The sequence below is a fragment of the Hyperoodon ampullatus genome (genome assembly GCF_949752795.1).
Source record: "Hyperoodon ampullatus genome assembly, chromosome: 4".
Taxonomy (NCBI): domain Eukaryota; kingdom Metazoa; phylum Chordata; class Mammalia; order Artiodactyla; family Ziphiidae; genus Hyperoodon; species Hyperoodon ampullatus.
This window is the reverse complement of record NC_136917.1, coordinates 32,268,113-32,294,343: the sequence shown is the minus strand read 5'-3', so window position 1 is coordinate 32,294,343 and position 26,231 is coordinate 32,268,113. Positions and strand designations below refer to the sequence as shown.

At 53.3% G+C, this 26,231-nt stretch overlaps 2 protein-coding genes across 3 annotated transcripts; both read left to right on the top strand.

Annotated features, from left to right (window-relative positions):
* Positions 1 to 7,206: 7,206 nt before the first annotated feature.
* Positions 7,207 to 12,350, top strand: ICAM3 (intercellular adhesion molecule 3; the record flags this gene model as incomplete). The annotated part of the gene is made up of 7 exons (XM_079701488.1): positions 7,207 to 7,288; positions 7,954 to 8,220; positions 10,267 to 10,575; positions 10,900 to 11,181; positions 11,454 to 11,708; positions 11,829 to 12,077; positions 12,166 to 12,350. 7 exons carry the CDS (start codon positions 7,207 to 7,209, stop codon positions 12,348 to 12,350), a joined length of 1,629 nt encoding a protein of 542 aa, XP_079557614.1.
* Positions 12,351 to 12,665: 315 nt separating this feature from the next.
* Positions 12,666 to 25,088, top strand: RAVER1 (ribonucleoprotein, PTB binding 1; the record flags this gene model as incomplete). 2 transcript variants are annotated; one of them, XM_079702060.1, is made up of 14 exons in its annotated part: positions 12,681 to 12,896; positions 14,460 to 14,526; positions 16,111 to 16,580; positions 20,235 to 20,426; positions 20,546 to 20,675; positions 21,030 to 21,124; positions 21,955 to 22,042; positions 22,386 to 22,597; positions 22,693 to 22,786; positions 22,862 to 22,986; positions 23,766 to 23,840; positions 24,243 to 24,383; positions 24,771 to 24,854; positions 24,942 to 25,088. In XM_079702060.1, the coding sequence occupies 14 exons, from the start codon at positions 12,681 to 12,683 to the stop codon at positions 25,086 to 25,088; spliced, it is 2,136 nt and encodes a 711-aa protein (XP_079558186.1). The 2 variants fall into 2 exon arrangements, with proteins under 2 accessions (XP_079558185.1, XP_079558186.1); XM_079702059.1 differs by having other exon boundaries at positions 12,666 to 12,896; positions 22,693 to 22,986.
* Between the last annotated feature and the right edge of the window lie 1,143 nt (positions 25,089 to 26,231).

The window sequence follows — 26,231 nt, the reverse complement described above, 5'->3', positions numbered from 1 at the left end:
CTTAGTTGCTCCGCAGCATGTGGGATCTTCCTGGACCAGGGCTCGAACCCGTGCCCCCTGCATTGGCAGGTGGATTCTTAACCACGGCACCACCAGGGAAGTCCCATCGGCATGCGAAGTCTTAGTTGCAGGGAACTGTGAACCCTGTGAACATGTCGAACCCTGGCCCCCTGCATTGGGAGCATGTTGTCTTAGCCAGGACCACCAGGGAAGACCCAGAATTTCACTTTTTTTTTTTTACATACCCCCCCGCCACTTTCCCCTCTTGGTGTCCATACGTTTGTTCTCTACATCTGTGTCTCAATTTCTGCCCTGCAAACCGGTTCGTCTGTACCATTTTTCTAGGTTACACATATATGTGCTAATATACGATATTTGTTTTTCTCTTTCTGACTTACTTCACTCTGTATGATGGTCTCTAGACCCATCCACATCTCTACAAATGACCCAATTTCATTCCTTTTTATGGTTGAGGAATATTCCATTGTATATACGTACCACATCTTTATCCATTCGTCTGTCGATGGGCATTTAGGTTGCTTCCATGTCCTGGCTATTGTAAATAGTGCTGCAATGAACATTGGGGTACATGTGTCTTGTTGAATTATGGTTTTCTCTGGGTATATGCCCAGTAGTGGGATTGCTGGGTCATATGGCAATTCTATTTTTAGTTTTTTAAGGAACCTCCATACTGTTCTCCATAGTGGCTGTATCAATTTACATTCCCACAAACAGTGCAAGAGGGTTCCCTTTTCTCCACACCCTCTCCAGCATTTGTTGTTTGTAGATTTTCTGATGATGCCCATTCTAACTGGTGTGAGGTGATACCTCATTGTAGTTTTGATTTGCATTTCTCTAATAATTAGTGGTGTTGAGCAGCTTTTCATGTGCTTCTTGGCCATCTGTATGTCTTCTTTGAAGAAATGTCTATTTAGGTCTTCTGCCCATTTTTGGAATGGGTTGTTTGTTTTTTAATATTGAGCTGCATGAGCGTTTATATATTTTGGAATTAATCCTTTGTCCGTTGATTCATTTGCAAATATTTTCTCCCATTCTGAGGGTTGTCTTTTCGTCTTCTTTGTAGTTTCCTTTGCTTTTCAAAAGCTTTGAAGTTTCATTAGGTCCCATTTGTTTATTTTTGTTTTTATTTCCATTACTCTAAGAGGTGGATCAAAAACGATCTTGCTGTGATTTATGTCAAAGAGTGTTCTTCCTATGTTTTCCTCTAAGAGTTTTATAGTGTCTGGTCTTACATTTAGGTCTCTAATCCATTTTGAGTTTATTTTTGTGTATGGTGTTAGGGAGTGTTCTAATTTCATTCTCTTACATGTAGCTGTCCAGTTTTCCCAGCACCACTTATTGAAGAGACTGTCTTCTCTCCATTGTATATCGTTGCCTCCTTTGTCATAGATTAGCTGACCATAGGTGCGTGGGTTTATCTCTGGGCTTTCTATCCTGTTCCATTGATCCATATTTCTCTTTTTGTGCCAGTACCATATTGTCTTGATTACTGTAGCTTTGTAGTATAGTCTGAAGTCAGGGAGTCTGATTCCTCCAGCTCCATTTTTTTCCCTCAAGACCGCTTTGGCTATTCGGGGTCTTTTGTGTCTCCATACAAATTTTAGGATTTTTTGTTCTAGTTCCATAAAAATTGCCATTGGTAATTTGATAGGGATTGCATTGAATCTGTAGATTGCTTTGGGTAGTATAGTCATTTTCACAGTACTGCTTCTTCCAGTCCAAGAGCATGGTATATCTCTCCATCTGCTTGTGTCATCTTCAATTTCTTTCAACAGTGTCATAGTTTTCTGAATACAGGTCTTTTGTCTCCCTAGGTAGGTTTATTCTTAGGTATTTTATTCTTTTTGTTGCAATGGTAAATGGGAGTGTTTCCTTAATTTCTCTTTCAGATTTTTCATCATTAGTGTTTAGGAATGCAAGAGATTTCTGTGCATTAATTTTGTATCCTGCAACTTTACCAAATTCATTGATTAGCTCTAGTAGTTTTCTGGTAGCATCTTTAGGATTCTCTCTGTATAGTATCATGTCATCTGCAAACAGTGACAGTTTTACTTCTTCTTTTCCAATTTGGATTCCTTTTATTTCTTTTTCTTCTCTGATTGCCATGGCTAGGACTTCCAAAACTATGTTGAATAATAGTGGTGAGAGTGGACATCCTTGTCTTGTTCCTGATCTTAGAGGAAATGCTTTCAGTTTTTCACCATTGAGAATGATGTTTGCTGTGGGTTTGTCGTATATGGCCTCTATTATGTTGAGGTAGGTTCCCTCTATGCCCACGTTCTGGAGAGTTTTTATCATAAATGGGTGTTGAATTTTGTCAAAAGCTTTTTCTGCATCTATTGAGATGATCATATGGTTTTTCTTCTTCAATTTGTTAATATGGTGTATCACATTGATTGATTTGCATATATTGAAAAATCCTTGCATCTCTGGGATAAATCCCCCTTGATCATGGTGGGATTTTAATATGTTGTTGGATTCTGTTTGCGAGTATTTTGTTGAGGATTTTTGCATCTATATTCATCAGTGTTATCGGTCTGTAATTTTCTTTTTTGTAGTATCTTTGTCTGGTTTTGGTATCAGGGTGATGGTGGCCTCATAGAATGAGTTTGGGAGTGTTCCTTCCTCTGCAGTTTTTAGGAAGAGTTTGAGAAGGATGGGTGTTAGCTCTTCTCTAAATATTTGAAAGAATTCACCTCTGAAGCCATCTGGTCCTGGACTTCAGTTTGTTGGAAGATTTTTAATCACAGCTTCAATTTCATTAGTTGTGATTGGTCTGTTCATATTTTCTATTTCTTCCTGGTTCAGTCTTGGAAGGTTGTACGTTTCTAAGAATTTGTCCATTTCTTCCAGGTTGTCCATTTTATTGGCATAGAGTTGCTTGTAGTAGTCTCCTAGGATGCTTTGTATTTCTGCAGTGTCTGTTGTAACTTCTTTTTCATTTCTAATTTTATTGATTTGAGTCCTCTCCCTCTTTTTCTTGATGAGTCTGGCTAATGGTTTATCAATTTTATCTTCTCAAAGAACCAGCTTTTAGTTTTATTGATCTTTGCTATTGTGTTCTTTGTTTCTATTTCATTTATTTCTGCTCTCATCTTTATGATTTCTTTCCTTCTACTAACTTTGGGTTTTGTTTGTTCTTCTTTCTCTAGGTCCTTTAGGTGTAAGCTTAGGTTGTTTATTTGAGATGTTTGTTGTTTCTTGAGGTAGGATTGTATTGCTATAAACTTCCCTCTTAGAACTGCTTTTGCTGCATCCCATAGGTTTTGGATTGTCCTGTTTTCATTGTCAATTGTCTCTAGGTATTTTTTAATTTCCCCTTTGATTTCTTCAGTGATCTCTTGGCTATTTAGTAATGTATTGTTTGGCCTCCATGTGTTTGTGTTGTTTACGTTTTTTCCCCTGTAATTGATTTCTAGTCTCATAGCATTGTGGTCAGAAAAGATGCTTGATATGATTTCAATTTTCTTAAATTTACTGAGGCTTGATTTGTGACACAAGATGTGATCTATCCTGGAGAATGTTTTGTGCGCACTTGAGAAGAAAGTGTAATCTGCTGTTTTTGGATGGAATATCTTATAAATAACAATTAAATCTATCTGGTCTATTGTGTCATTTAAAGCTTGTGTTTCTTTATTAATTTTCTGTTTGGATGATCTGTCCATTGATGTAAGTGAGGTGTTAAATTCCCCCACTATTATTGTGTTACTGTCGATTTCCTCTTTTATAGCTGTTAGCAGTTGCCTTATGTATTGAGGTGCTCCTATGTTGGGTGCATATATATATTTATAATTGTTATATCTTCTTCTTGGATTGATCCCTTTATCATTATGTAGTGTCCTTCCTTGTCTCTTGTAACATTCTTTATTTTAACGTCTATTTTACCTGATGTGAGTATTGCTACTCCAGCTTTCTTTTGATTTCCATTTGCATGGAATATCTTTTTCCATCCCCTCACTTTCAGTCTGTATGTGTCCCTAGGTCTGAAGTGGGTCTCTTGTAGACAGCATATATATGGGTCTTGTTTTTGTATCCATTCAGCGAGCCTGTGTCTTTTGGTTGGAGCATTTAATCCATTCACGTTTAAGGTAATCATCGATATGTATGTTCCTATTACCATTTTCTTAATTGTTCTGGGTTTGTTTTTGTAGGTCCTTTTCTTCTCTTGTGTTTCCCACTTAGAGAAGTTCCTTTAGCATTTGTTGTAGAGCTGGTTTGGTGGTGCTGAATTCTCTTAACTTTTGCCTATCTGTAAAGCTTTTGATTTCTCCATCAAATCTGAATGAGATCCTTGCCAGGTAGAGTAATCTTGGTTGTAGGTTCTTCCCTTTCATCACTTTAAATATGTCATGCCACTCCCTTCTGGCTTATAGAGTTTCTGCTGAGAAATCAGCTGTCAACCTTATGGGAGTTCCCTTGTATGTTATTTGTCATTTTTCCCTTGTTGTTTTCAATAATTTTTCTTTGTCTTTAATTTTTGCCAATTTGATTACTATGTGTCTTGGCGTATTCTCCTTGGGTTTATCCTGTATGGGACTCTCTGTGCTTCCTGGACTTGGACTATTTCTTTTCCCATGTTAGGGAAGTTTTCAACTATAATCTCTTCAAATATTTTCTCTGGTCTTTTCTCTCTCTCTTCTTCTTCTGGGACCCCTATAATGCGAATGTTGTTGCGTTTAATGTTGTCCCAGAGGTCTCTTAGGCTGTCTTCATTTCTTCTCATTCTTTTTTCTTTATTCTGTTCCACAGCAGTGAATTCCACCATTCTGCCTTCCAGGTCACTTATCCATTCTTCTGCCTCAGTTATTCTGCTACTGATTCCTTCTAGTGTATTTTTCATTTCAGTTATTGTATTGTTCATCTCTGTTTGTTCTTTAATTCTTCTAGGTCTTTGTTAAACATTTCTTGCATCTTCTCGATCTTTGCCTCCATTGTTTTTCCGAGGTCCTGGATCATCTTCACTATCGTTATTCTGAATTATTTTTCTGGAAGGTTGCCTATCTCCACTTCATTTAGTTGTTTTTCTGGGGTTTTATCTTGTTCCTTCATAGTTCCTGGTACATAGCCCTCTGCCTTTTCATCTTGTCTATCTTTCTGTGAATGTGGTTTTTGCTCCACAGGCTGCAGGATTGTAGTTCTTCTTGCTTCTGCTGTCTGCCCTCTGGTGGATCTTCACTTATTTTTAGTGAATAGGCTGCATAATATTCCACTGTGTGGATACACCACATTTTGTTTACCCATTCTTCTGTCGATGGACATCATTTAGTTTGCTTCCACATTTTGGCTAGTATGAATAATGCTGCTGTGAACATTGGTGTGCAAGTATCTGTTTGAATCCTCACTTTCAGTTCTTGTGGTTATATATCTAGGAGTGGAACTGTTGAATCATTTAATTCTATGTTTAACTTTTTGAGGAACCACCAAACTCTTTTTCCACAGTGTTGGCATCGTTTTGTATTCCTGACAGCAGTGTATGAGGGTTCCAGTTTCATCACATCCTCGCCAATACTTGCTATTTTCTGTTTTGTTTTGTGTTTTTGATAGTAGCCAACCTAATAGGTGTAAGTGCTATGTCGTGGTGGTTTTTAAAAAATATTTATTTCGTTTTATTTATCTATTTGGTTGCACGGGGTCTTAGTTGCGGCAGGCAGGCTCCTTTAGTTAGTTATGGCACACGGGCTCCTTAGTTGTGGCATGTGAACTCTGGGTTGTGGCATGCATGCATGTGGGATATAGTTCCCTGACCAGGGATCGAACCCAGGCCCCCTGCATTGGGAGCACGGAGTCTTAACCCCTGGACCACCAGGGAAGACTCTTGCTGTGGCATTGACTTGCATTTCCCTAGTGGTTCATGATGTTGAACTTCTTTTCATTTGTTTATTGGCCATTTGTATAGCTTCTTTGGAGAAATGTCTACTTCAGTCCTTTGCCCATTTTTGAATTGGGTTTGTTCTTGAGTTGTAGGAATTCTTTATAATCTGGGTATTAATACCTTATCTGATATATTATTTACAAATACTTTTGATTTGGGTTTTAGTTGCTCTTTGGGCACCATGTGCGAAACGGATTTTTGGGAGGCGGGGCAGGCGAGGAGAGACCTCATTGGGAAGGGTACTCCAGGTGAGAGAGGAGGGGGTGTGGCCTTAGGGATGGGGAGAGTGGATGAATGCTGAGTGCCATCAAGATCTTCAACAAAGTCCCTCTCTAGAGCTCAGATCAGAGGCACAGGAGGCAGGTCAGAGGCCTGAGAGATGGAACTGATGGAGGTGGGAGTCCCCACCTGAAACCCTTCCCCGCCCCGCCAAGTCCCTGCGCTTGGGATAAAGTGACCAGCCACCTGGAGAAGAAGGGCAAGGGGGGAGGGGGACAGGGGTCAGAGCCGGTTACAAGTAGCACCTTGGCAGACGGTGGCTCAGCATCTAGCTGTCCCCCAAACACTCCACCTCCGCACTGCACACAGGGAACGGGGGACCCCACCCACAAGGTCTTCAAAGATAAGGGGCCCTATAAAAGCCACCCAGGCAGCCAACACAAGTCCCCAATAAATGTGGGCTCTGTTCATTTACATGGCTTCACTCATCTTAGGAGTCCCTCAATATCACCCCCCAAATCTCTTATTTGCCCCCCAGGAATGTTGGGATCTCGCGCTAACTGCACGAAGCCCTGCCTAGAAGTCCACCCATTGTTGTTGCCTCCTTGAAATGTTGCCTTGAAATCCCACCCTATCCCTTCAAGGAAAGCGTCTGAATATCCCCCGTTAACTTCCTCTCTGGGGACAGAACACCCCCCCTTCACCTAAGTTCAACAGGAAGGAGGTATCTCACCACCTCCACACCCTCCCCCCTGCAGGCTTTCCCGTGCTAAAAACAAAGGAAGAAGACTGCATTAGTACTTCCTGTGGGTTCATCTGGGGGCCGGGGGTGTGGGGAGGGGCGGTGACTGAGGTCGGCCCTACCTGAGACTCCCTGGAGACTGGCCAGCGCCCTCCACCTCCCTGGGCCCCCCACTCTGGAGCCCTGGGGCCGTGCAATATCCCCCTGCCCCTCCCTAGGCCTGGGCAAGGTGTAGCCCTTGGACTTCTGCATTCTTAACTGCGGTGGCTGTGCTTCCTTCCCCTGGGTGGCCCGCCTGCTCTCTGGCGCCCAGCGCCTCATTAAGGCAACTTCCTCCTACAGGCTGGCCACCATGATGCCCTCAGGGCCGCTGCCCAGGGCCTGCTGGACTTCGTTCATCTCTCTGCTTCTAGTCTGCTGTCTGCTGCCCCCAGGTGAGGCCCGGCAAGCTGGGGAGGGCTGGAGTTGCGGGATTGGTGGCGGAGGGGAAGGAGAACAGAGCGCCTCACACCCTGCTGCCCGGGCTGTGCCAATAACACTTCTTAAACTCAGATTGGCCAGGGGGCTCCCCAGTGTCCTCGGGAGAAAGTGGTGGCCTCTTAACACAGCCATCAGGGCTCCCGGAGAGACACAGTCCCTGCATTTGACTTGTTCTTCGCCCCCTGCACAACACACGCACACACACCCGCACACTTAAGCACACACACACACCCAAGCACACATGCATGCACACATTCCCTCCCTGGTCCATCTGGACCCTCGACCTCTGCGTATGCTCTTCAGTCTGCCAGGATCACTCTTCCCTTTCACTTGGCTAATGCCTCCTTGACACTTTAAAACTGACCATAGTGGTCCCCTCCTCCAGGAAGCCTTCCCTGACTCACTTCCTCCTAGAGGCTTGATCAGGGCTTCCCCTGGCCTCCCTCCCAGCTCTCCTTGGTTCCTGATCCATCATCTGTCTTCCTCACTAAACTGAAGCACCATGAAGGCAGAGACCATCATATGGTCATATGAGGAAGTTTTGAATGGTGGAGCCTGCAAATGGGTGAGTTGCGGGGGGCACTGGAACCCCCAGGAGAGCTTCCTTCTGTTCCCGCAGGTACCCAAGGGCAGGAGTTCCAGCTGCGAGTGGAGCCACAGAACCCAGTGGTGCCTGCCGGAGAGTCCCTCTTGGTAAATTGCAGTATAGATTGTCCCAGCGCTGAACTCATCTCCCTGGAGACGTCCCTACTCAAGGAGTCGGTGGGCAGTGGCCTGGGCTGGGCAGCCTTCCGTCTCAGCAATGTGACTGGTGACACCCAGCTCCTCTGCTCTAGCTTCTGCAATGGCTCCCAGATGATCGGCTTCTCTAACGTCACAGTGTACCGTGAGTGGCTGTGCCTGGAGGTGGAGCTGGCTTCGGGCAGCAGTGGGGCTAGATAACCAGTGGTGCAGGGGAGCGGGGCGGGCATGGGGGCCCTGAGTTTGCAGGAATCGACCTGGGCTCTGACCCAGAGCTCAGACCTGAATGTGTGTGTGTGGGTGTGTGGGACAGAGACAGAGACAGAGAGATGCATCTCGACCACATGCCAGGGCAGCAGTTGTGAATTAATTTATTTGGGTCCCAATAAGCATTTTAAAAATATCTGAGGAATTCCCTGGCAGTGCAGTGGTTAAGACTCCGTGCTTTCACTGCCGAGGGCCTGAATTCAATCCGTGGTCAGGGAACTAAGATCCCACAAGCCATGCAGTGTGGCCAAAAAAAAAAAAAAAAAAAAAATACAATAGACTAGAAAGTAGCAGAGTACATCACTCATGGTGCCTACTGTTTTGTGAAGCCATAGAAAAGTGTAGTGTACATGTGTAACTGTGTGTATGCTCCTCCTGTGTGCACCAGTGTCTGTATTCGTGTTTGTGTACGTTTGTGTGTGTCTGTGAGCTTCTGTATCTGTCATTATCTCTGTGAGACAGTGTGAATGTACTTGTGTGTCTATATATGTCTGTCTGTATGTTTGTGTGTGCCTGTGTCTCTGGATTTGTGTATATCTCTATGTGTGAATGTCTGTATATGTCTGTATGTCGGTATCTGTGTCTGTGTATCTGTGTATCTCTGTGTGTCAGCATGTGTGGATGTGTGTCAGTACATGTCTGTGTATGTCTTTGTGCGTATTTCTGTTGTAACATGTACATCTGCGTGCGTATATCTGTTTGCCTATGTGTGTATCTGGGTGTCCCCATCTGTGTGACCGTGAGATGCTTCTGTCCAGTGCTGTGCAGGAGTCTGTTGGTCCTGGCTCATGAGAGCCCATGGCGCTCGTCTCTTCCCAGCTCATTGAGTAGCTGATTTCAAGCTACTCAATGTGTCATGCTGAGTAGCTTGAAATCAGCCAAAGTATTTACACCACAGAAATTGGCAAATGCTCCATGTTGGGGCTCCCTCATCTCACCCCAGAGAGCCCAAGCATAATCAGCATTGGCCAGCATACCACTGTCCCTTAACCAGAGGTTAAGATGGGGGCCTCCTTGTTAAATATTCTAAAATTATAGTTAGATGTTAAATATTTTCCATAGCAGCCAGTCCGTAGGCCTGTGTGTGACAGCTTGAGATCCAGGCTTGAGAGATGCTCCCCCAAAGGAGGCCCAGGGTTTGGTATGTGTACCTGTGAGGGCCACTGCAGCTGCAGCTGGGAGAGGACCCAGCCTGGGGCTGTTGAGTCCCCCAGGACTGTGCAGAGCACCCTCAGAGGCTGCCCTAGGCCTTGAGCCGCTGGGACTGACTGGGGAGGGCTGGACCAAGCTCTGGGAAAGGCCAAGGCCAGAGTCCAGGCCAGAAGCTGGGAGGAGGGGTCAGGGGAGTTCCTAGACCTGATATCAAGGAGGCAGGTGGACACACAGGTCTGGAGTTTGGGAAAACCCCTGTCTAACCCTGGCTCTGCCCTTTCCTGGCTGTGCGTCCTTGGGCAGATCACCTCATCCTCACCTCTCTGGGCCTCAGTTTCTCTATCCATAAAAGGGAAGAATAATAGAAGAGATTTCACTTGGTTGTTGTGTGAATGAAGGTGGATGACATCTGGAAAGTCTAAGGAAAACTCAAAATAAACAGGAAATTTTATGATTACTATTAACATCATAAGTGGCCATAAACTTTAGTCCCCTTCCTTCCTTTTTTTTCCCCTTAACGGTGAGGTCCTTGGGAACAGAAAATCTGACTTTTATTTCAATGCCTAGCAAGTGTCCGACAAAACAGGAAATAATCATGATGCTAATGATAATAGCAAACACTTATACTAGCACATTTCTAAGCCCTGGAGGTTTATTAACTCAAAGTTCACAGTTCTGCACTGGGCCACCCTTGACTCCTCGCCACTCCCTAGTGTGGAGGCTGCCAGGCTGGCTGATAAGTTCTACTCTCCCCTTCATACCCCCCACTCAGGGTTCCCGGAACGCGTGGAGCTGGCCCCCCTGCCCCGCTGGCAGCCCGTGGGCAAGCACTTCATCCTGCGCTGCATGGTGTCCGGTGGGGCCCCCCGGGACCACCTCACCGTGGTGCTGCTTCGTGAGGAGAAGGTGCTGGGCTGGCAGCCAGCGGGAAAGGGGGAGACTGCCGAGGTCACGGTCACGGTGCTGGCGTGCAGAGATGACCATGGCGCCAATTTCTCTTGCCGCACGGAGCTGGACCTGCGGTCCCAAGGGCTGGGACTGTTCCAGAACAACTCGGCCCCCAGGAAGCTCCGAACCTTTGGTGAGGGAAGGGACTGCAGACGGTGGGCGATGAGCGGAGCCAGAGTAAGGGTGCCCTGGCCGCGGGATTCCTGAAAAGGGGGTGGCCTGGACCTCAAGGGCTTTTGGGAAAACATGCCTTTAGCCATGGGTAGCCTCATATGGGAGGCTCGCAGCCATGGGACCTTTGGAGAAGGCTGTGAGTGTGTGTCCTGGGAAGGGGGTGACCCAGGCCGCAAGGTATCCTGGGAAAGAAGGACCCTGGTTTGTGGGGATGAGTGTCATGGGAAAAGGGGCCTCCACGGCTGTGAGACCTCCTCCCGCTCACTCCCACCCTTCTTTCAAGCCATGCCTATGACCCCCCCGCGCCTCGTTGTCCCCCGGTTCTCGGAGGTGGAAACGTCGTGGCCCGTTAACTGCACCCTGGATGGGCTGTTCCCAGCATCGGAGGCCCAGGTGCAACTGGCGCTGGGGGACCAGATGCTGAATGCCACAGTCGTGAGCCACGGTGACACACTCACGGCCACAGCCACAGCGAAAGCAGAGCAGGAGAGCACTCAGGAGATCGTCTGCAACGTGACCTTGGGGGGCGAGAGCCGCGAGACGCGGGAGAACGTGAAGGCCTATAGTAAGAGGGGGTGGAGCCAAAATAGCTCAGGAGGCAAGGGGCGGGGCCTCCATAGCCCAAGTGGGCGTGGCATTGGGCGGAGACTAAACCGGAGAGGAGCGGGACCTAAGTGACCCGAGAAGAAGAGCCTGAGCGCCCCAAACTGGGCGGAGGCTGCAGAGTAGATGAAGGCGTAGCCTGGATACCCCGAGGGGAAGGAAGCGGGTGGGGGCGGGGCTTGACCCAAGGGAGGTGTGTAGTCATCAAACTCCTGGGCAATGCTCCGCCTTTAGGCTTCCAGGGGCCCAACCTGACCCTGAGAGAGCCTAACGCCACCGAGGGGGCCACAGTAACTGTGACTTGCGCGGCCGGACCCCGAGTCCTGGTCACGCTGGACGGAGTTCCAGCCGCGGCACCGGGACAGCCTGCCCACCTTCAGCTAAACGCCACTGCGAAGGACGACAGGCGCACCTTCTTCTGCAATGCCACCCTCGAGGTGCATGGGGTGATCTTGCACCGTAACAAGAGCGTCCAGTTGCGTGTCCTGTGTGCGTAGGTCATTCTGACCTTTAATCCCTTGCTTCCTTGATTTGGGAAGACTTGTCTCTCCCTTGTCCCATTGTGCCTCGGGTGTGTCGGGTGTATCTGATCATTTGGTGGTCCCACAGACGGCCCCAAGATTGACCGAGCTAAATGTCCCCAGCGCTTGACGTGGAAAGACAGGACTATGCATATCCTGCAGTGCCAGGCCCGGGGCAACCCGAACCCCAAACTACAGTGTCTGCAGGAAGGCTCCATGTTCAAGGTGCCCGTCGGCACCCCATTCCTCGTCAGGTTAAACTATAGTGGCACCTACTATTGCCAAGCGGCAAGCTCACGGGGCACGGACATTCTGGCAGTGATGATGGACGTTCAGGGTGAGCCTAGGCGGGGCGTATTTATTCTAGACGGGCAAGCTTAGGAGGGGCCGAGACGCATGTATTTATTCCTCGCTTTTCTGCACAGGTCGGAACCCCATCGCCATCACCATTGTCCTGGGGGTGTTAACGATCTTGGGCGTGGTGATCCTCCTTGCGGCCTTAGTGTACGTCTTTGGGGTGCAGAAGCGGCGTGACATCTACCATGTGAGGCAAAGCAGCACCCAGTTGCCCCTCGCGCCTGAACAGCCCGACGAGGCTGTGGAAGTGTAGTTATCCTGAGCATCAGAGTGCCATGATACGGAGGTTTGGCTGCATCCCCGAATTCCGCACTAATAAAGGCTTTAAAATCCGCACACTGTGGCTTGCCATCCCACTGCTCCGCGCGTCCTTTGAGTGACACCTTGATAGCGGAAAAGGGCGGAGCCTGTAGCGCCCAGACGCGGCTTGAACTCTGAGAGGAGGGCGGGGCCTTACCCAATGGGCTGAGGAGTCGGGAAGGAGGCGGGGCTTCTCTCGGCCAATCGGCGGACGCGCCCTCGTTGCCGCTCTATGCCGCTCCGCCTCGGCTCGCTGGTCCCAGAAGGCGCCGGGTTTCCCAAGATGGCGGCCGACGTGTCCGTTACTCACCGGCCCCCGCTGAGCCCGGAGGCTGGGGCCGAGGTTGAGGCTGATGATGTCGCGGAGCGCCGGGCGCCTGAAGAACTGCCGCCGCTAGATCCCGAGGAGATCCGGAAACGCCTGGAACACACCGAGCGCCAGTTCCGTAACCGCCGCAAGATACTGATCCGGGGCCTCCCGGGGGACGTGACCAACCAGGTGTGGGGGGGGCCCTGTGGGAGCGTGGCGGGAAATACCACCGTGCGCGTGCGCGGGGGGCACCGGGCGACACCAACGCTCTGGCCGGGGGGCGTAGGCAGAGTCCAAGCGCGGGATCCACGCGGGGTCGGGAGAGACCAAGAGCGGGATGTGGGGGGTCGGAGATGGAGGGTGAAACCAACTTGATTGAGGGGACGTTGCTAGGGGCGACCACAGGCTTGGACGAAACCAAGTGATTGAAGGGGGCGGTGAGTGGAAGGGGGCGGGCAGCTTTGGCCACGTTGGGGGATTGTGAATGGGCAGCCAGATTGGGACTGTGGAAACTGGGACGCCAGTTGCTTCCTGCTCTACCATGGAGTGGTGGGACCTCATATCCATAAGTTTCATGGTTGACTAGACTATGCCTGTTCCTAGCAAGCGTTTATTAACTCCTTTTAGAGGTAGATCCGGAAGTTGTAGCAGCTTCTGGGGTCTTTTTTCCCCAATAGCCTCGGGATTAATTTGGAAAAATGGAGTCTCCCCCTGTCCCCATGCCACAGACCTGCAGAAAAGTGGGGGGGGGGGGGCGTTGTTCCACGTAGCCCCACCTTGGCTGATCTGGCCAAGGGTGCTCTTCTGTTGGGGCCAAATGGGGCAGGACTTCCCAGTGCTCTTTGAACCCAGGAAGATTGCATCTGGTCTGCCCTGCCCATCAGCGATGGAATGGGTTCTTTGTCCCTGCTGTGGAGAATCTCTGGTCTCTGGCCCACCAACACACCTGCCATTGGCTCTCTCTGCCCATGGGTGGTCACATGGCTGGTGGGGCCCTAGGAATGTCGGGAGGAGTGTGACTTGGGGACAGGCCTGGGGCAGGCGCCCCTAAGCATAGTCTGGTTTGTTTCTAGAGTCAGCCATCCTTCTAGTGCCCACCATCTCTCAGCTGGAACACGCTGTCTCTCCTGCAGGGTGCACAGCATGTCTGGCACAAGCAGGCCCCAGAGCCTCGCCCCCATAGCTGGCTTTCAAGAAGGCAGCCTTGCCAGTAGGAGGGAACGGGGAGGCACGTGAAGCCACACAATGTGGGCTTATTAAGTACACAGGGTCCCCAGTCAGGTACCCATGGGTGGCATTCCCACTGCTGCCCTGACCAACTGCATGACCTGTGACAATTTTCTTCACCTTTCTGAGCCTCAGTTTCCACATGTACAAAATGGATTTGTTAATACTTGATTTGCAAGGTTGTTGGAAAGAGTCAGTCTTGAAAGCCGAGGTTCAGATGGGTTAAACAACTTCCCTGTGGGTGTATGCAGAGCTGGGACTTGAACTCAGACACACCTGACTCTCTAATAAGAGTGTATTGTGTTGGTTAAAAGCATGGGATCTGCAGCTAAGCTCTGAATCCCAGCTCTGCCAGGTATGGCCTCAATGGCCTTGGGCAAGTAGCTGCTCTGAGACTCAGTTTCCTCCTTTGTAAAATGGGGATAGTAATTGACCTGCCCTCATAGCTGGTCCACGTGAAGGTGGCACTGGGTTGCTCCCTTCAGCCTTTGGTGATTCCCTGTCCTTTGGCTTCTGTCTCCACAGGAGGTGCATGACCTGCTCGGCGACTATGAACTCAAGTATTGCTTTGTGGACAAATACAAAGGGACAGGTTTGTGGGACTGTGGGGTGGGCTAGGGGTGGGGGATGACAGCCCCTGAAGCTGGGAGAATATTGGCCCAGTGTCTCATGAACTTCAGGCCCAACATTCAGCAGCGATGGAGGGGATGTGGACCAGAAGGAAGCCAAGAGAATGGAGGGGCACCAGTTGTTCTGGAGGAGTTGAAGGAGAACACCAGACAGGCGTGGGTGACTGGCCGGCTGGGGGGATGGCTTGGGAATGGGTACCCAGTGCCCAGGTATCTGCTGGGTAGCCTGGAAGAGGAACATCAAGGATGCCCCACGATGGGCGCCCAAGATGAGGGACAGATTGGGGCAACAGTCTGTCCTGCGCTGGACCTAGGGTACATCTCTGCCAAAATGGCAGCCTCCCTCTGGCCTCTCTGCCTCCACGATTTTACTCCCCTGCTTGCCTTCCCCCAGACCTCCAGCTCTGATCTGACTGCAAATCTGATCATACCTGGTCCTAACCCTGATCATTCTTCTCTCTCCTCAAAACCTGTCTGAGGCTTCTCCTGATACTACCTTGCAAGGATGTGCCTCAGCCTCACCATCTCCTCAGGTGCCTAAGCTTCCAGGCTGTTCCCTCTGCCACTGTTCTTAGCTGTCTCCTCTTCCGTCCAGCTGGCATCAGGCAGCTCCTCACAATGCCCTAAGCGCACCCTCCCCCACCCATCATAGCACCGACCACCCTAGGCTGTCGCTGCCAGCCTACTCACCTGCCTCCTGCATGGGGTGGTCAGTTCTATGAGAACAGGGACAGGTCTTGTCAGCCGTGGCCCCCTACATGGGAGGCTCTCGGTGGGTGTCTGTGCCCACAAGGCATTGTGCCAGGTGTTAAAGCAGCCAGGGCCTTTGCCTGTGAACTATAACATGGGTGAGAAGGAACTGAGGACTGGTGACCCCTCGAGACCTAGCTGGTGGGCTGGAGTACTGCTTAAGGTCTTGGGCCCTGGAGGCAAATGGACCTGGGTTCTAGTCCTGGTCTGTCCTCACTCTATGGCCGTAGGCAAATGATTTACCCTCCTCAGCTTCGGTTTTCTTACCAGCAAATTGGACATGAGCTGTTGGAGTTGGCCGTGAAGCCAAACGTATTAAAACACCTGAAAAACTGGGTGCCTGGGAGCCGGCCTGCCTGGGTTCAAGTCCAGGCACTTGGGCAGGGCACTGCTCTGGGCCCATTTCATTGCTGGAAAAATAGTGTTTGTGAGGAGTAAGTTACTCCCGTTTGACAGACGAGGAAATAGACCTCAAAGCCACTCGGGGGCTAGAGTTGAAACCCAGGCTCCAGTGACCACATGCTTAACCACTACCCTGTGTGTCACCCGAGTTACACATGTAGTTCTTAGGACGGGGCCAGACTCCCAGTAGGTGAGTGTCACCGTGGGTTGCAAGGAGGCGCTGGCTATTGTTGCTCAAGGCTGGCGACTGTTGCGTTCAGCTGGTGCCTGCGATGTCCTGGCTGTTCGGTGTTCTGAGGTCACATGTGGTTTGGAGGGGGGTCGGTGCGGGCGACCATGGGGTGGAGGGGCAGGCCCTCCGGGGCCCCACTGACCCACACTCCCTCCCGCCGCAGCTTTCGTGACCCTGCTGAACGGGGAGCAGGCCGAGGCCGCCATCAGCGCCTTCCACCAGAGCCGCCTGCGGGAGCGCGAGCTGTCAGTGCAGCTGCAGCCCACGGACGCCCTGCTGTGCGTGGCCAACCTGCCCCCCAGCCTCACGCAGCAGCAGTTCGAGGAGCTGGTGCGGCCCTTTGGCAGCCTGGAGCGCTGCTTCCTGGTCTACAGCGAGCGCACCGGCCACTCCAAGGGCTATGGCTTCGCCGAGTACATGAAGAAGGACTCGGCCGCCCGCGCCAAGTCGGACCTGCTGGGCAAGCCACTGGGCCCACGCACCCTCTACGTGCACTGGACAGACGCCGGGCAGCTGACGCCCTCCCTGCTCCACTCCCGCTGCCTCTGTGTCGACCGCCTGCCACCCGGCTTCAGTGATGTGGATGCCCTGCGCCGGGCGCTCTCGGCCGTCCACACACCCACCTTCTGCCAGGTGAGCCCTGTGCCCAGTGCGGGGATCTCGGGGAGCAGATGCGAAGCCCAGAGCACCTCAGGGAGCCCTTTGAGTCACGTGTTCTCTCCAGTCTCCTGGGTCCCATTTCAGTAAGGCAGCAGCGATGCCACTTTGAAGGGGCTTCTTGTTAGGAAGGCCACGTGGTGCAGTGCATGACAGCCCACCTAGGAGCCAGGTGGCTGGGCTTCAAAAAAAATGGCTGTGAGGCCTGCTCACTCTGTGTTCACATCCACTTCTGTGCTCACGCCTCCTGGGTCCCAGGCCCCGGGCCCAGCATCAAGGAGGCTACTCTGGAGGAGCCCATAGTCCATTTAAGCCTTGAGGTCAGGAAGTTGGACGTGGCCAGATCCCAGCCCTGCTCTGTGGCAACTCACTCACTCTCTGAGTCTTGGTTTCCCTCCTCTGTAAGAAGGGGTTCAATACTCATGCGTTGGTTTAGCAAAACAATCCCTGGTTCATTCCAGTCTCACTTTTTGGGCCCTTCTGTGAGGGTGTCTAGCCCCGTGACAGGCACGGTGGGGCGAGAACAGGCCAGACCCAGCTCTCGGAGAGCTCCCAGGTGGTCGTGCCCACAGACCCCCAGGGTGGACATTCCTTCAGCACTCACTGGGCTTACCTGCAATCCCTCCATCCTGTAACAGCCTGGAGAGGCAGGTGTCATCCGCGTCTTCAGGTGGGGACACTGAGGCATGGAAAGGTCAGTTGACATGCCTCAGGACATACAGCCAGGGTGTGGCAGAGCCAGCATTGGAACCCCAGGCCACCCTGGAGGAGGCTGGTACTGGGCTCAGACCCCAGCTCTGTGGCCTTGGGTGTTGGTGCTGGGGAATTGGCGTTGGTAGGAGCCCCTCTCTTTGCTCAATGCTGCCTCTGCCGCACACCTACTGTGTGCCAGGCCCTGTTTGGGACTCAGGACACAGATGACATATACATATAGCTTAGCAGCCACCTCCTCTCGTGTGGAGATTGTAGGGCTGTGGCCAACTACAGGTTCTCTCTCTGGGCCTTGCTTTCCCCATCTCAAAATGGGTCTGGCCGTGCTCTGTGACTAGGTTATTGCAAACGGCTACTCACGCATTCCTCTACTTACGCATTCACCAGATGTCTACTGAGCACCTGCTGAGTCCCAGGCCTTGAGGTGACCGCCTCTGAGGAGCCCAGTCATGCTGGGCATCCTGGTTGAATGGAGGTTGGGCTTGGGAGTCAGGCAGGTTGAAGTGTGAGCCTCGGTCCCCCTATTTAGGAGCCTTGTGGCCTTGGTTGCTCTTTGACCCCTTTCTCTATTTGTCTGATGAGACGAGCGTGACTGTGAGAAGAAGTACATCCAGGCCTTGGTGCCGGGCCTGGCCAGAGGCGAAGGTGAAGTGCTCTCTAGAGGTGGGCTGAAGGCCCGAGCCTGCTCTTCCTGGGTACTCAGAGTGGGCGCTGGGCCCATGCCCACAGCCTCCCCGCCCCTGCTGAGCACACTGTTGAATCCCCACCGCTACCTTGCCAGGTGGGTCTAGTGGCTGGGCCCATCTTACAGATGAGGAAACTGAGGGCCATGGACGGGCGGGCACGTGCAGTGGCCTCCGCAGGCTGGCCTGCCAGTAAGCGGTGGGCTGGGAGCCAAGATCAGGCAGCTGACCCTGGGGCCCCTGCTCTCAACTGGGTGCCCCTGCCTCCCACGATGGGAGTTTGCTGCCCATGTGGGGGGTGTTTTATTTTTGACATAATCAAGAGGAGATCGTGAAGGAAAGCCCACAGCGACCCAGTCCAGTTCACTTTGCCAGTTATCCACAGCCCAATTGATATATCTTTTTTTATATGTATATATAATTTTTATTTATGTATTTACTGCCGTGCGGCATGTGGGATCCTAGTTCCCTGACCAGGGATCAAATCTGTGCCCCCTGGAGAGGAAGCACGGAGCCGCAACTGTTGGACCACAGGGAAGTCCCTATGTATCTTAATTGCTTCATTTTATTGCGAAGTTGCTTTAAAATGTTTGAATGCTATGGATGTGTATAAAGCAGGTGTCCCAAGACCCTGGGGTGTTATAAAAAGCCTTTTCAACTTGATTCGTTTTTATGAATGGGCAGTCCAGGCCCATTTCGAAATTTAGCATGTCCACAAGGGCCCTGCGGTGAAGACTCCCTCCTGGCTCCTCAGGGTCTTTTCCTACAGCCCCTTCTCAGGGCAGTTTGTGTGTGTCCTTCCAGTGAGATTTTATTACGCATTTCAAATGGATACGTATATATGTTCCTGCATTCCCCTTTTCTTGACTCAAATATTGCCATGCCTGCATTGGTTTGACTTTATCTTGGGCGTCTTTCCATGTTCAGAAATGAGAGCTTTCTCATTTCTCCTGTAGCTGCGCCATATTCCATTTTATGAACTCTGTGCTATGTCCTACTGGCGGGCAGTGCATTGCTCCAAACCACACTGCAGTCATCCATGCGACATTCTGGACCCAAGAGGAACAGCACTGGTTCTCAGGACAGCCATTGCCACGCCAAGGTGCCCAGTCCTGTTGAGGGCTTCTGCCTGGCCTTGTCTGATCCCAGCTCCAGCTCTGTGGCCTGGGCAAGGGACTGCCCCTCTCTGAGCCTCAGTTACTTCACCTGCAAAGTGGGTGTGCTGAAGTAGCGCCTGTGGCATCTGGCCCATGGGCGCGCAGGGCCCAGCTGAGTGCTCTCACAGTATCTGCTCGCCCTGGGACAGCCCCGGCCCACAATTCCAGCACCTACAACACCCTGAAAACCAAGAGTTTTGTTCCGAGTTGGGCAGGCTCACTGGGCAGCAAAGCCTGAGTTGAACTGATGTGGGGGTGTCTGTGGCCTTTGTCTTTGCATCTTGCTGCTGGGCTATTCACGAGCTTGATTTCCAGGGCGCCTCAGAACCCACTGGGAGTGACTGATACATAATACAGGGTGTGTGCGGCACCCTCCTTTCTCATCTCCCAAACAGCCTCAATCCTGGAACATATCTGGCCCCAGGGTCTGGAGAGGGGGCTGTGGGCCGAAAGTATCAAATGACTGCATCAAGGGGGGTGAAGGGGCCTCTCTGGCCTGCTCGTGACCACATCCCTGTTCCCACCACTCACTGGCTGTGTGACTCCACCCTCCAGCCCAGCACCACCAGCCTCAAACCCGAGCTTGGTGGCCACCTGCCTCACCACCAGGCTGTGTGCCCTTCCCAGCCCCACCTGCATCCTCGGGCTGAGGTTTGTGGCAGGGCTGCACTTCCAAACCTGCTTCTCCCGCTGGCCCCTCCTCTTTGAGCCCTGCAGCATGTACTCGGGAATCCCAGGCAAAGTCCCAAAGTGGCACTGGTGCAAGGCCTGGGGGAGTTGACTCGTGTGGAATGGGTCCTGTCTCTGCCCTCCCACCAACCAGTGTGACCTTGGGCATGCTGACCTCTCTGAGCCTCAGTTGCCCCCTCTGAAAAATGGGCAGAATGTAGCATCCTGGGGCCATTCAGAAGATTCGACGAGCTAACACTGAAACCAGGCACAGGACAGTGCAGGGCCCTGAGTCCATTCTCTCTGGGGGTCACTGTCATCAGGATCCTCATCTGGTCACCGTTGTCACTTCATGTGATGGTGGTCACTGCCACCCAGGTGCTTATGACTGCCTCTGCCCCCACCCCCAGCTGGCGTACGGCCAGGACGGGCAGCTGAAGGGCTTCGCCGTGCTGGAGTACGAGACGGCGGAGATGGCGGAAGAGGCACAGCAGCGGGCAGACGGCCTGGCCCTGGGGGGCAGCCACCTGCGCGTCTCCTTCTGCGCTCCTGGGCCCCCAGGCCGCAGCATGCTGGCTGCGCTCATTGCTGCCCAGGCCACGGTGAGCACGTGCCAGAGGGAGGGTGCCCCAGAGGGTGGAGATGGGGGGGCCAGGGGACCGGGCGGGCACCCTCTGTGGCCAGGCAGGGCCCTGAGCTGCTTCTCTATTCCTTTCTGCAGGCACTCAATCGGGGCAAAGGGCTCCTGCCTGAGCCCAACATCCTGCAGCTGCTCAACAACCTGGGGCCCTCCGCTTCCCTCCAGCTGCTGCTCAACCCTCTGCTCCACGGTGGCGCGGGTGGCAAGCAGGGTAAGGCAAGCAGGGGCCAAGCGCTCTCAGAACCAGGCACCTCCCGCAACCATTCCCACCTGAGCTTCAAGTGACATGAGCCCATGAGCAGGGGCTGGGATGAGAGTGATGCTCCCCCGAGGGAGCTGGTGCCCTGAGCCCCTTGCAGGGGGAGCAGGGCAGCCTGCAGGGAGGCAGGGTGGTGGGGGGAGGGACCGTCCCCTCCTGGGGGGACTCAACTCCCAGGCCCTTTTCTTTGGTTGTCAGTTACCCTCTGGCAGCTTCAGTTTCCTGCTCTCCACAGGCCTGGACTGTGTTTAATTGATGGGGGGTTCCACCCAGGGCCTGCCTCCCATTTTCTGGGTCTCCCCCTAGGCCTCCTGGGGGCACCCCCGGCCATGCCGCTGCTCAATGGGCCCGCCCTGTCCACAGCGCTGCTGCAGCTCGCCCTGCAGACCCAGAGTCAGAAGGTAACAGCAGGCCGTGGGCCACGGGCTCCCTCCCCACTCACATCCCACAGCCCCTCGTCATTCCGTTTCCAACACCACTTGTACCCACCAACGGGTGGTTCACCATCAGTGGGGTTGCGGACCATCAGGCTGTGTCCCTGGGGCCCATTATGGGGCCTGGCCTGTCGCAGGTGCTCAGGACTCAGGAAGTGACTCAGTCAAAGCTGAGGCCGCACAGGGGAGTAGAGGGGCCCCTCATCCCCGCCCCCTCAACACACACACACACACACACACACACACTCACTCACTCACTCACTCACTCACTCACTCACTCCCCTGTCTGGTTTGATTCACTGGGGCCAAGTCAGTGGTGCAGATGTGTCTGATGGTAACTGACAGAAGGTAACGTTGTGGGCTTGGGCCCTGTGTGGCTAAGAGTGACTGAATCCATATGTGGCTGTCACATGCTGTGTGCCTGAAGTCCATGTGGTGTTGTGCGTGTTAAGACGCTGTGCTTCCGAGATAATCAGCAAGGGGGCTGGGTGTGAGATGGTGGGTGCCAAAGGAGGACTGTCACAGTGTGGATGTTTCACAGTAATTGACAGTGTGGGTGACAGGCTCTGACCCGCTGCGCATGGTCCGTGTTCCCTGGGTCTCCCCAGCACCTCGGGCAGGCCCTGGCATGCAGGAGGCCTCGGTCACTATCGGCTGGGTGGGTGATGGCCAGGCTATCACAGACATTGGGAGACACCCTGTGTGTCTGTCTGTGATTGGCCGTGGGCTGGAGTCTCGGTGTGCTGGGCGTTGTGACCCACTGCCCTCGTCTCCAGCTGATTGTGCTCTGTCCCTAGAAACCCGGGATCCTGGGAGACTCTCCCCTAGGCACCCTCCAGCCCGGGGCCCAGCCGGCCAGCCCCCTCCTCGGGGAGCTGTCTGCAGGTAATGCAGACCCTGCTCCTCCCCATCTCTGTGGGCCCCACTCCACTTCCCCTTCCTGGGCCCCTTTCCTCACTGGGCGTGGTAAATTCCCAGCTGTGCAGCTTTGGGCAAGTGACCTAAGCCCTCTGGGTCTCAGTGTCCTCACCTGTCAGTTGAGTGCGTGGGTGCGCACCTCCCTGGGGAGCCATGAACATCTGGGAGTTGATGCACTTTGAGGGCCCTGCTCAGTGTCCAGCACATAGTTGCCCCCCGGCTGCTGGCCCTGGTCCAAGCGGAGGCTGTAGGGCCCTGTGAGGAGGGGGCCTGTGTGGTCGGGCTGCTGACACCCACCTCCTCTCTGTAGGAGGGGGCCTGCCCCCGGAGCTGCCGCCCCGGCGAGGGAAGCCACCACCCCTGCTGCCGCCACTGCTTGGCCCCTCTGGGGGTGACCGGGAACCCATGGGCCTGGGTCCCCCAGCACCCCAACTCACTCCACCCCCTGCTCCTGTGGGGCTTCGAGGCACTGGTCTCAGAGGCCTGCAGAAGGACAGTGGGCCTTTGCCAACGCCCACTGGGGTAAGGCCCCGCCTGCACCCAGCACCATTCCAGCCCCCTGCCTTGTGAGGGTCCCCCTGCCAGGGGCCCTCGTGAGCCTGGTCCTCCTGCCACAGGTCTCGCTGCTGGGGGAGCCTCCCAAGGACTTCCGGATCCCCCTGAATCCCTACCTGAACCTACACAGCCTGCTCCCAGCCAGCAATCTGGCGGGTAAGGAGGCCCGGGGCTGGGGAGGCGCTGGGAGAAGCCGCCGCCCAGCTGAGGGCCCCCTGCCTAACCCCCCAGCCCCTGGAGGTGGTGGCAGCAGCAAAGCTTTCCAGCTCAAGTCTCGCCTGCTCAGCCCCCTCACCAGCGCCCGCCTGCCCCCCGATCCAGGGCTGCCTGACAGCTATGGCTTCGACTACCCCTCAGTAAGTACCTGGCTGCCCTGTGGGCAGCCCTCCCAAAGGCCGGCTGCTGTGGCCCTTTGTCCCTTGGGAGCAAGTCACTCTCCAAACCGACATTTCCCTAGTACCGATTGTGCCAGGCCAAGCGTTAGGGAGACAGCGGGGAACGTGCTGGACACAGTCCCTGCCCTTAAGTCTCTTGTCTGTTTGTCTCTGCACATCATCAAACCCTGCTTCCTGTCAGTCAGTTTTTCTCTCCCGAGAGGCCTGCAGCCACACTTCTGCTTCTCCTTAGAGACAGGGCTCAGCCTCCTCTCTGTCTCTCTGTCCTTCTCCCCTTCCTCCCCTCTGCGATTCATGTCTCTGTCCCTGGAGAGCTGCTCCTTCTATGATTCCAACTTCCTCTAGGCCAGACGTTGCAGGCTGGCCACCTGTGTTGTGTTTGGCCCACGGTGGGTTTTTAAAAAAATAACTGAAATAAATGCCAGTGCCAACATAAAAAAACCACAGGAGTTCACACAACCTGGATGCCCTGCTTGCCTTGAAAACTCCAAACCCCTGGCCCCACTGGGGCCACACACTCTCACAGCCCTCTGGGGTCCAGGTACAGTCACCCCCCTGGAACTGGGTACCTATTCTGTCTCATTGCCCCACCCTTCTGGCTGAGTTTGCCCTCATACACTAGAGTTTGCCCTCTCCTGGAGGGGGCTGACTTCCCCGGTGACAGCTGTGCCATGGAATTGAATCAAGGGTGAGGTTGGTTACAGACCCCAACCCAATGTGCTTCTCCCACTTTCATTCAGGATGTGGGACCCCGGCGGCTCTTCTCCCACCCACGGGAGCCAACCCTCGGGCCTCATGGACCCAGCCGACACAAAGTAAGAGCTGCCTTGTCCACCCTACCTCCTGGGTGTATCAGTTAGCTTTTGCTGCATAACAAGCAATTCCACCACTTTGTGACTTAGAACAGCAAATATTTTATTATTTCTCACCATTCTGTGGGGTGGTGGGTGGGCAGTTCTTTGCAGTCAGTAGGCTGGGGAAGAGCCTCAGCTGTAGTGATTTATCTGCTCCACATGGAGCTTATCCTCCAGCAGGCCCCCCTGTGCTCATGCATGTGGTTCCCTGGAGGAGGGTTCCCCGGAGGAGGAAGGGAGGGCAGGCCCCTCTGATGGCATTGTCACACCACTGTCGTATTGGCCAAAGCCCAGAGTTGTTTGGGGGACAGAAGGGGTGATACTGCACTGATGCGTCTTACTCAGCCAGCCCCCTCTCTGCAGATGTCCCCCCCACCCAGTGGCTTTGGCGAGCGGGGTGGCGGAGGTGGCGGTGGGCCCCTCTCCCACTTCTATTCGGGCTCACCCACTTCCTACTTCACCAGCGGCCTGCAGGCTGGTCTCAAGCAGAGCCACCTTAACAAGGTGAGGAGCCTCCCTGACCGAGCACAGGTCCCCAGGGACAGCCAGGATGCACGGGGCCCTGTGACCTTCAGCGCCAAGGCCAGGGTGGTGGCAGGGGTCAGTTTTGCTCAGGGCCGAACTGAAACAAGCCATTCTCCCTGAGCCTGTGTGTCTTATACCCAGTATTGCCCAGGCTTCTTGGCCTCTCACTTCCTCCCCCGGCAGCCCAGGGTGTGGGTGGTATAGCCTCAATCCACAGATGAAGAAACTGAGGCCCAGAGAGATGAAGTAATCTGACCCCAGTCTCATAGCTAGTAAGTGGCAGCAGCAAGATTTGAACCTGACACCCTTGCCTCTGCTCTGGGGGCTGCTTGCTTTCCCATCCCACATCTCTCCCATTTCTCCCAGGTGGTCGGCTCCTCCCCACTGGGCTCTGGAGAAGGGCTCCTGGGCCTCGGCCCTGGGCCCAATGGCCACAGCCACTTGCTGAAGGTACGGGCAAGGGGTGGGGACACTCGGCTGGGGATTGGTGGCCCCTGGGTGGCCCCTGACCCGCTACCCCTTCCCCTCTGTCTCCAGACCCCACTGGGTGGCCAGAAACGCAGCTTCGCCCACCTGCTGCCCTCGCCCGAGCCTAGCCCAGAAGGCAGCTACGTGGGCCAGCACTCCCAGGGCCTTGGAGGCCACTACGCAGATTCCTACCTGAAGCGCAAGAGGATTTTCTAAGGGGCCAGTGCTGGAGATGCTCAAGGGCCTGCACCAAATCGCTTTTGGGTTTTCTGGTGTTTTGTCTTGTGTTATTTTTCTTTTTTTTTTTTTCCTTTCGGTAATAGAAATATTTCTGAAAGACTTTGCTGACCAACCAGCAGGAGCCCAAGGAATGTAGGGGCGTCTGGGAGCCACTTTGCACCTCTGGCCTGCTCCCAGTGTGGAAACCCTGCAGCCTTAAGAGGGAGAGGCCATGGCCTGCTCTCTCTCCCCACCCCTGTGTCCGCCTGTGTTCGTCTCTCTGGGAGTTCTCTCCTGCCTCGTCGCTTCTGTATCTTGGCCTTTCGAGTGCCTTGGAGGTTTCCCTGACCTCCCGTGAGGATCAGAGACTGTCCCCCTTTTTTAACTTTGACAGCTGACTTTGGTTTCCTTTTCTAATTTTTATTATTTTTTAAACAATCCAGGACGACCCCCCAGCTCTGATTCCTTCATGGCCCAGCGTGTCTGGGCCTCCATTCCACACTTTTCGGTTTGAAATGGCTCAGCCCTTTTTTCTGTTTCTCACAACTGCTGCAGGCATGGCTGTCTCCTGCCCCTGCCTGCCCTCTCTGAGCTGTACTCCAGGTCCGGGTCCCCCACCCCCTACCACAGCCCCCTCGCCTTCTGATGCCTTAAAAGCCAGGCTCCAGGCCCCAGGCCCCGCTGGCCAGAGCCTCTCAGATGCTGAGCTCCGGAAGCTTGACTCAGGACCAAATGGCTCTGGCCTGGGGATTGGGCCTCTCTACCCGCGGTCCCCCATCGTGGGGACAGCAGAAGGCCAAAGCCTTGGTCTTGGCAAACCAGTCCCACCAGTCCTCCTGCTCAGGCTTAGGTGCAGGGATGGGCTTTCTCTGCCAGCTTAAATTGGTCCCCCTGCTGTCTGTCTGTCAGGCATTGTGCATCTCACTGAGCCTCTGCTGTCTCCTCCATGTTGAAGATAGCTCCGCCTCTTCATCCCCAGGCCAGATCACCCGGAGCTGGCCTCCCTTTGGCCCAGTGCTAGAAAATTCAACAACATGCCAATAAGCTCTGCCCCTGCCCACCAGCAGGACATGTCAGCCTGAGGTGACCCTGGGCCCTGGTCCTGGCCGGCTGGGCCACCAGCTTCCCTCCCCTGACTCT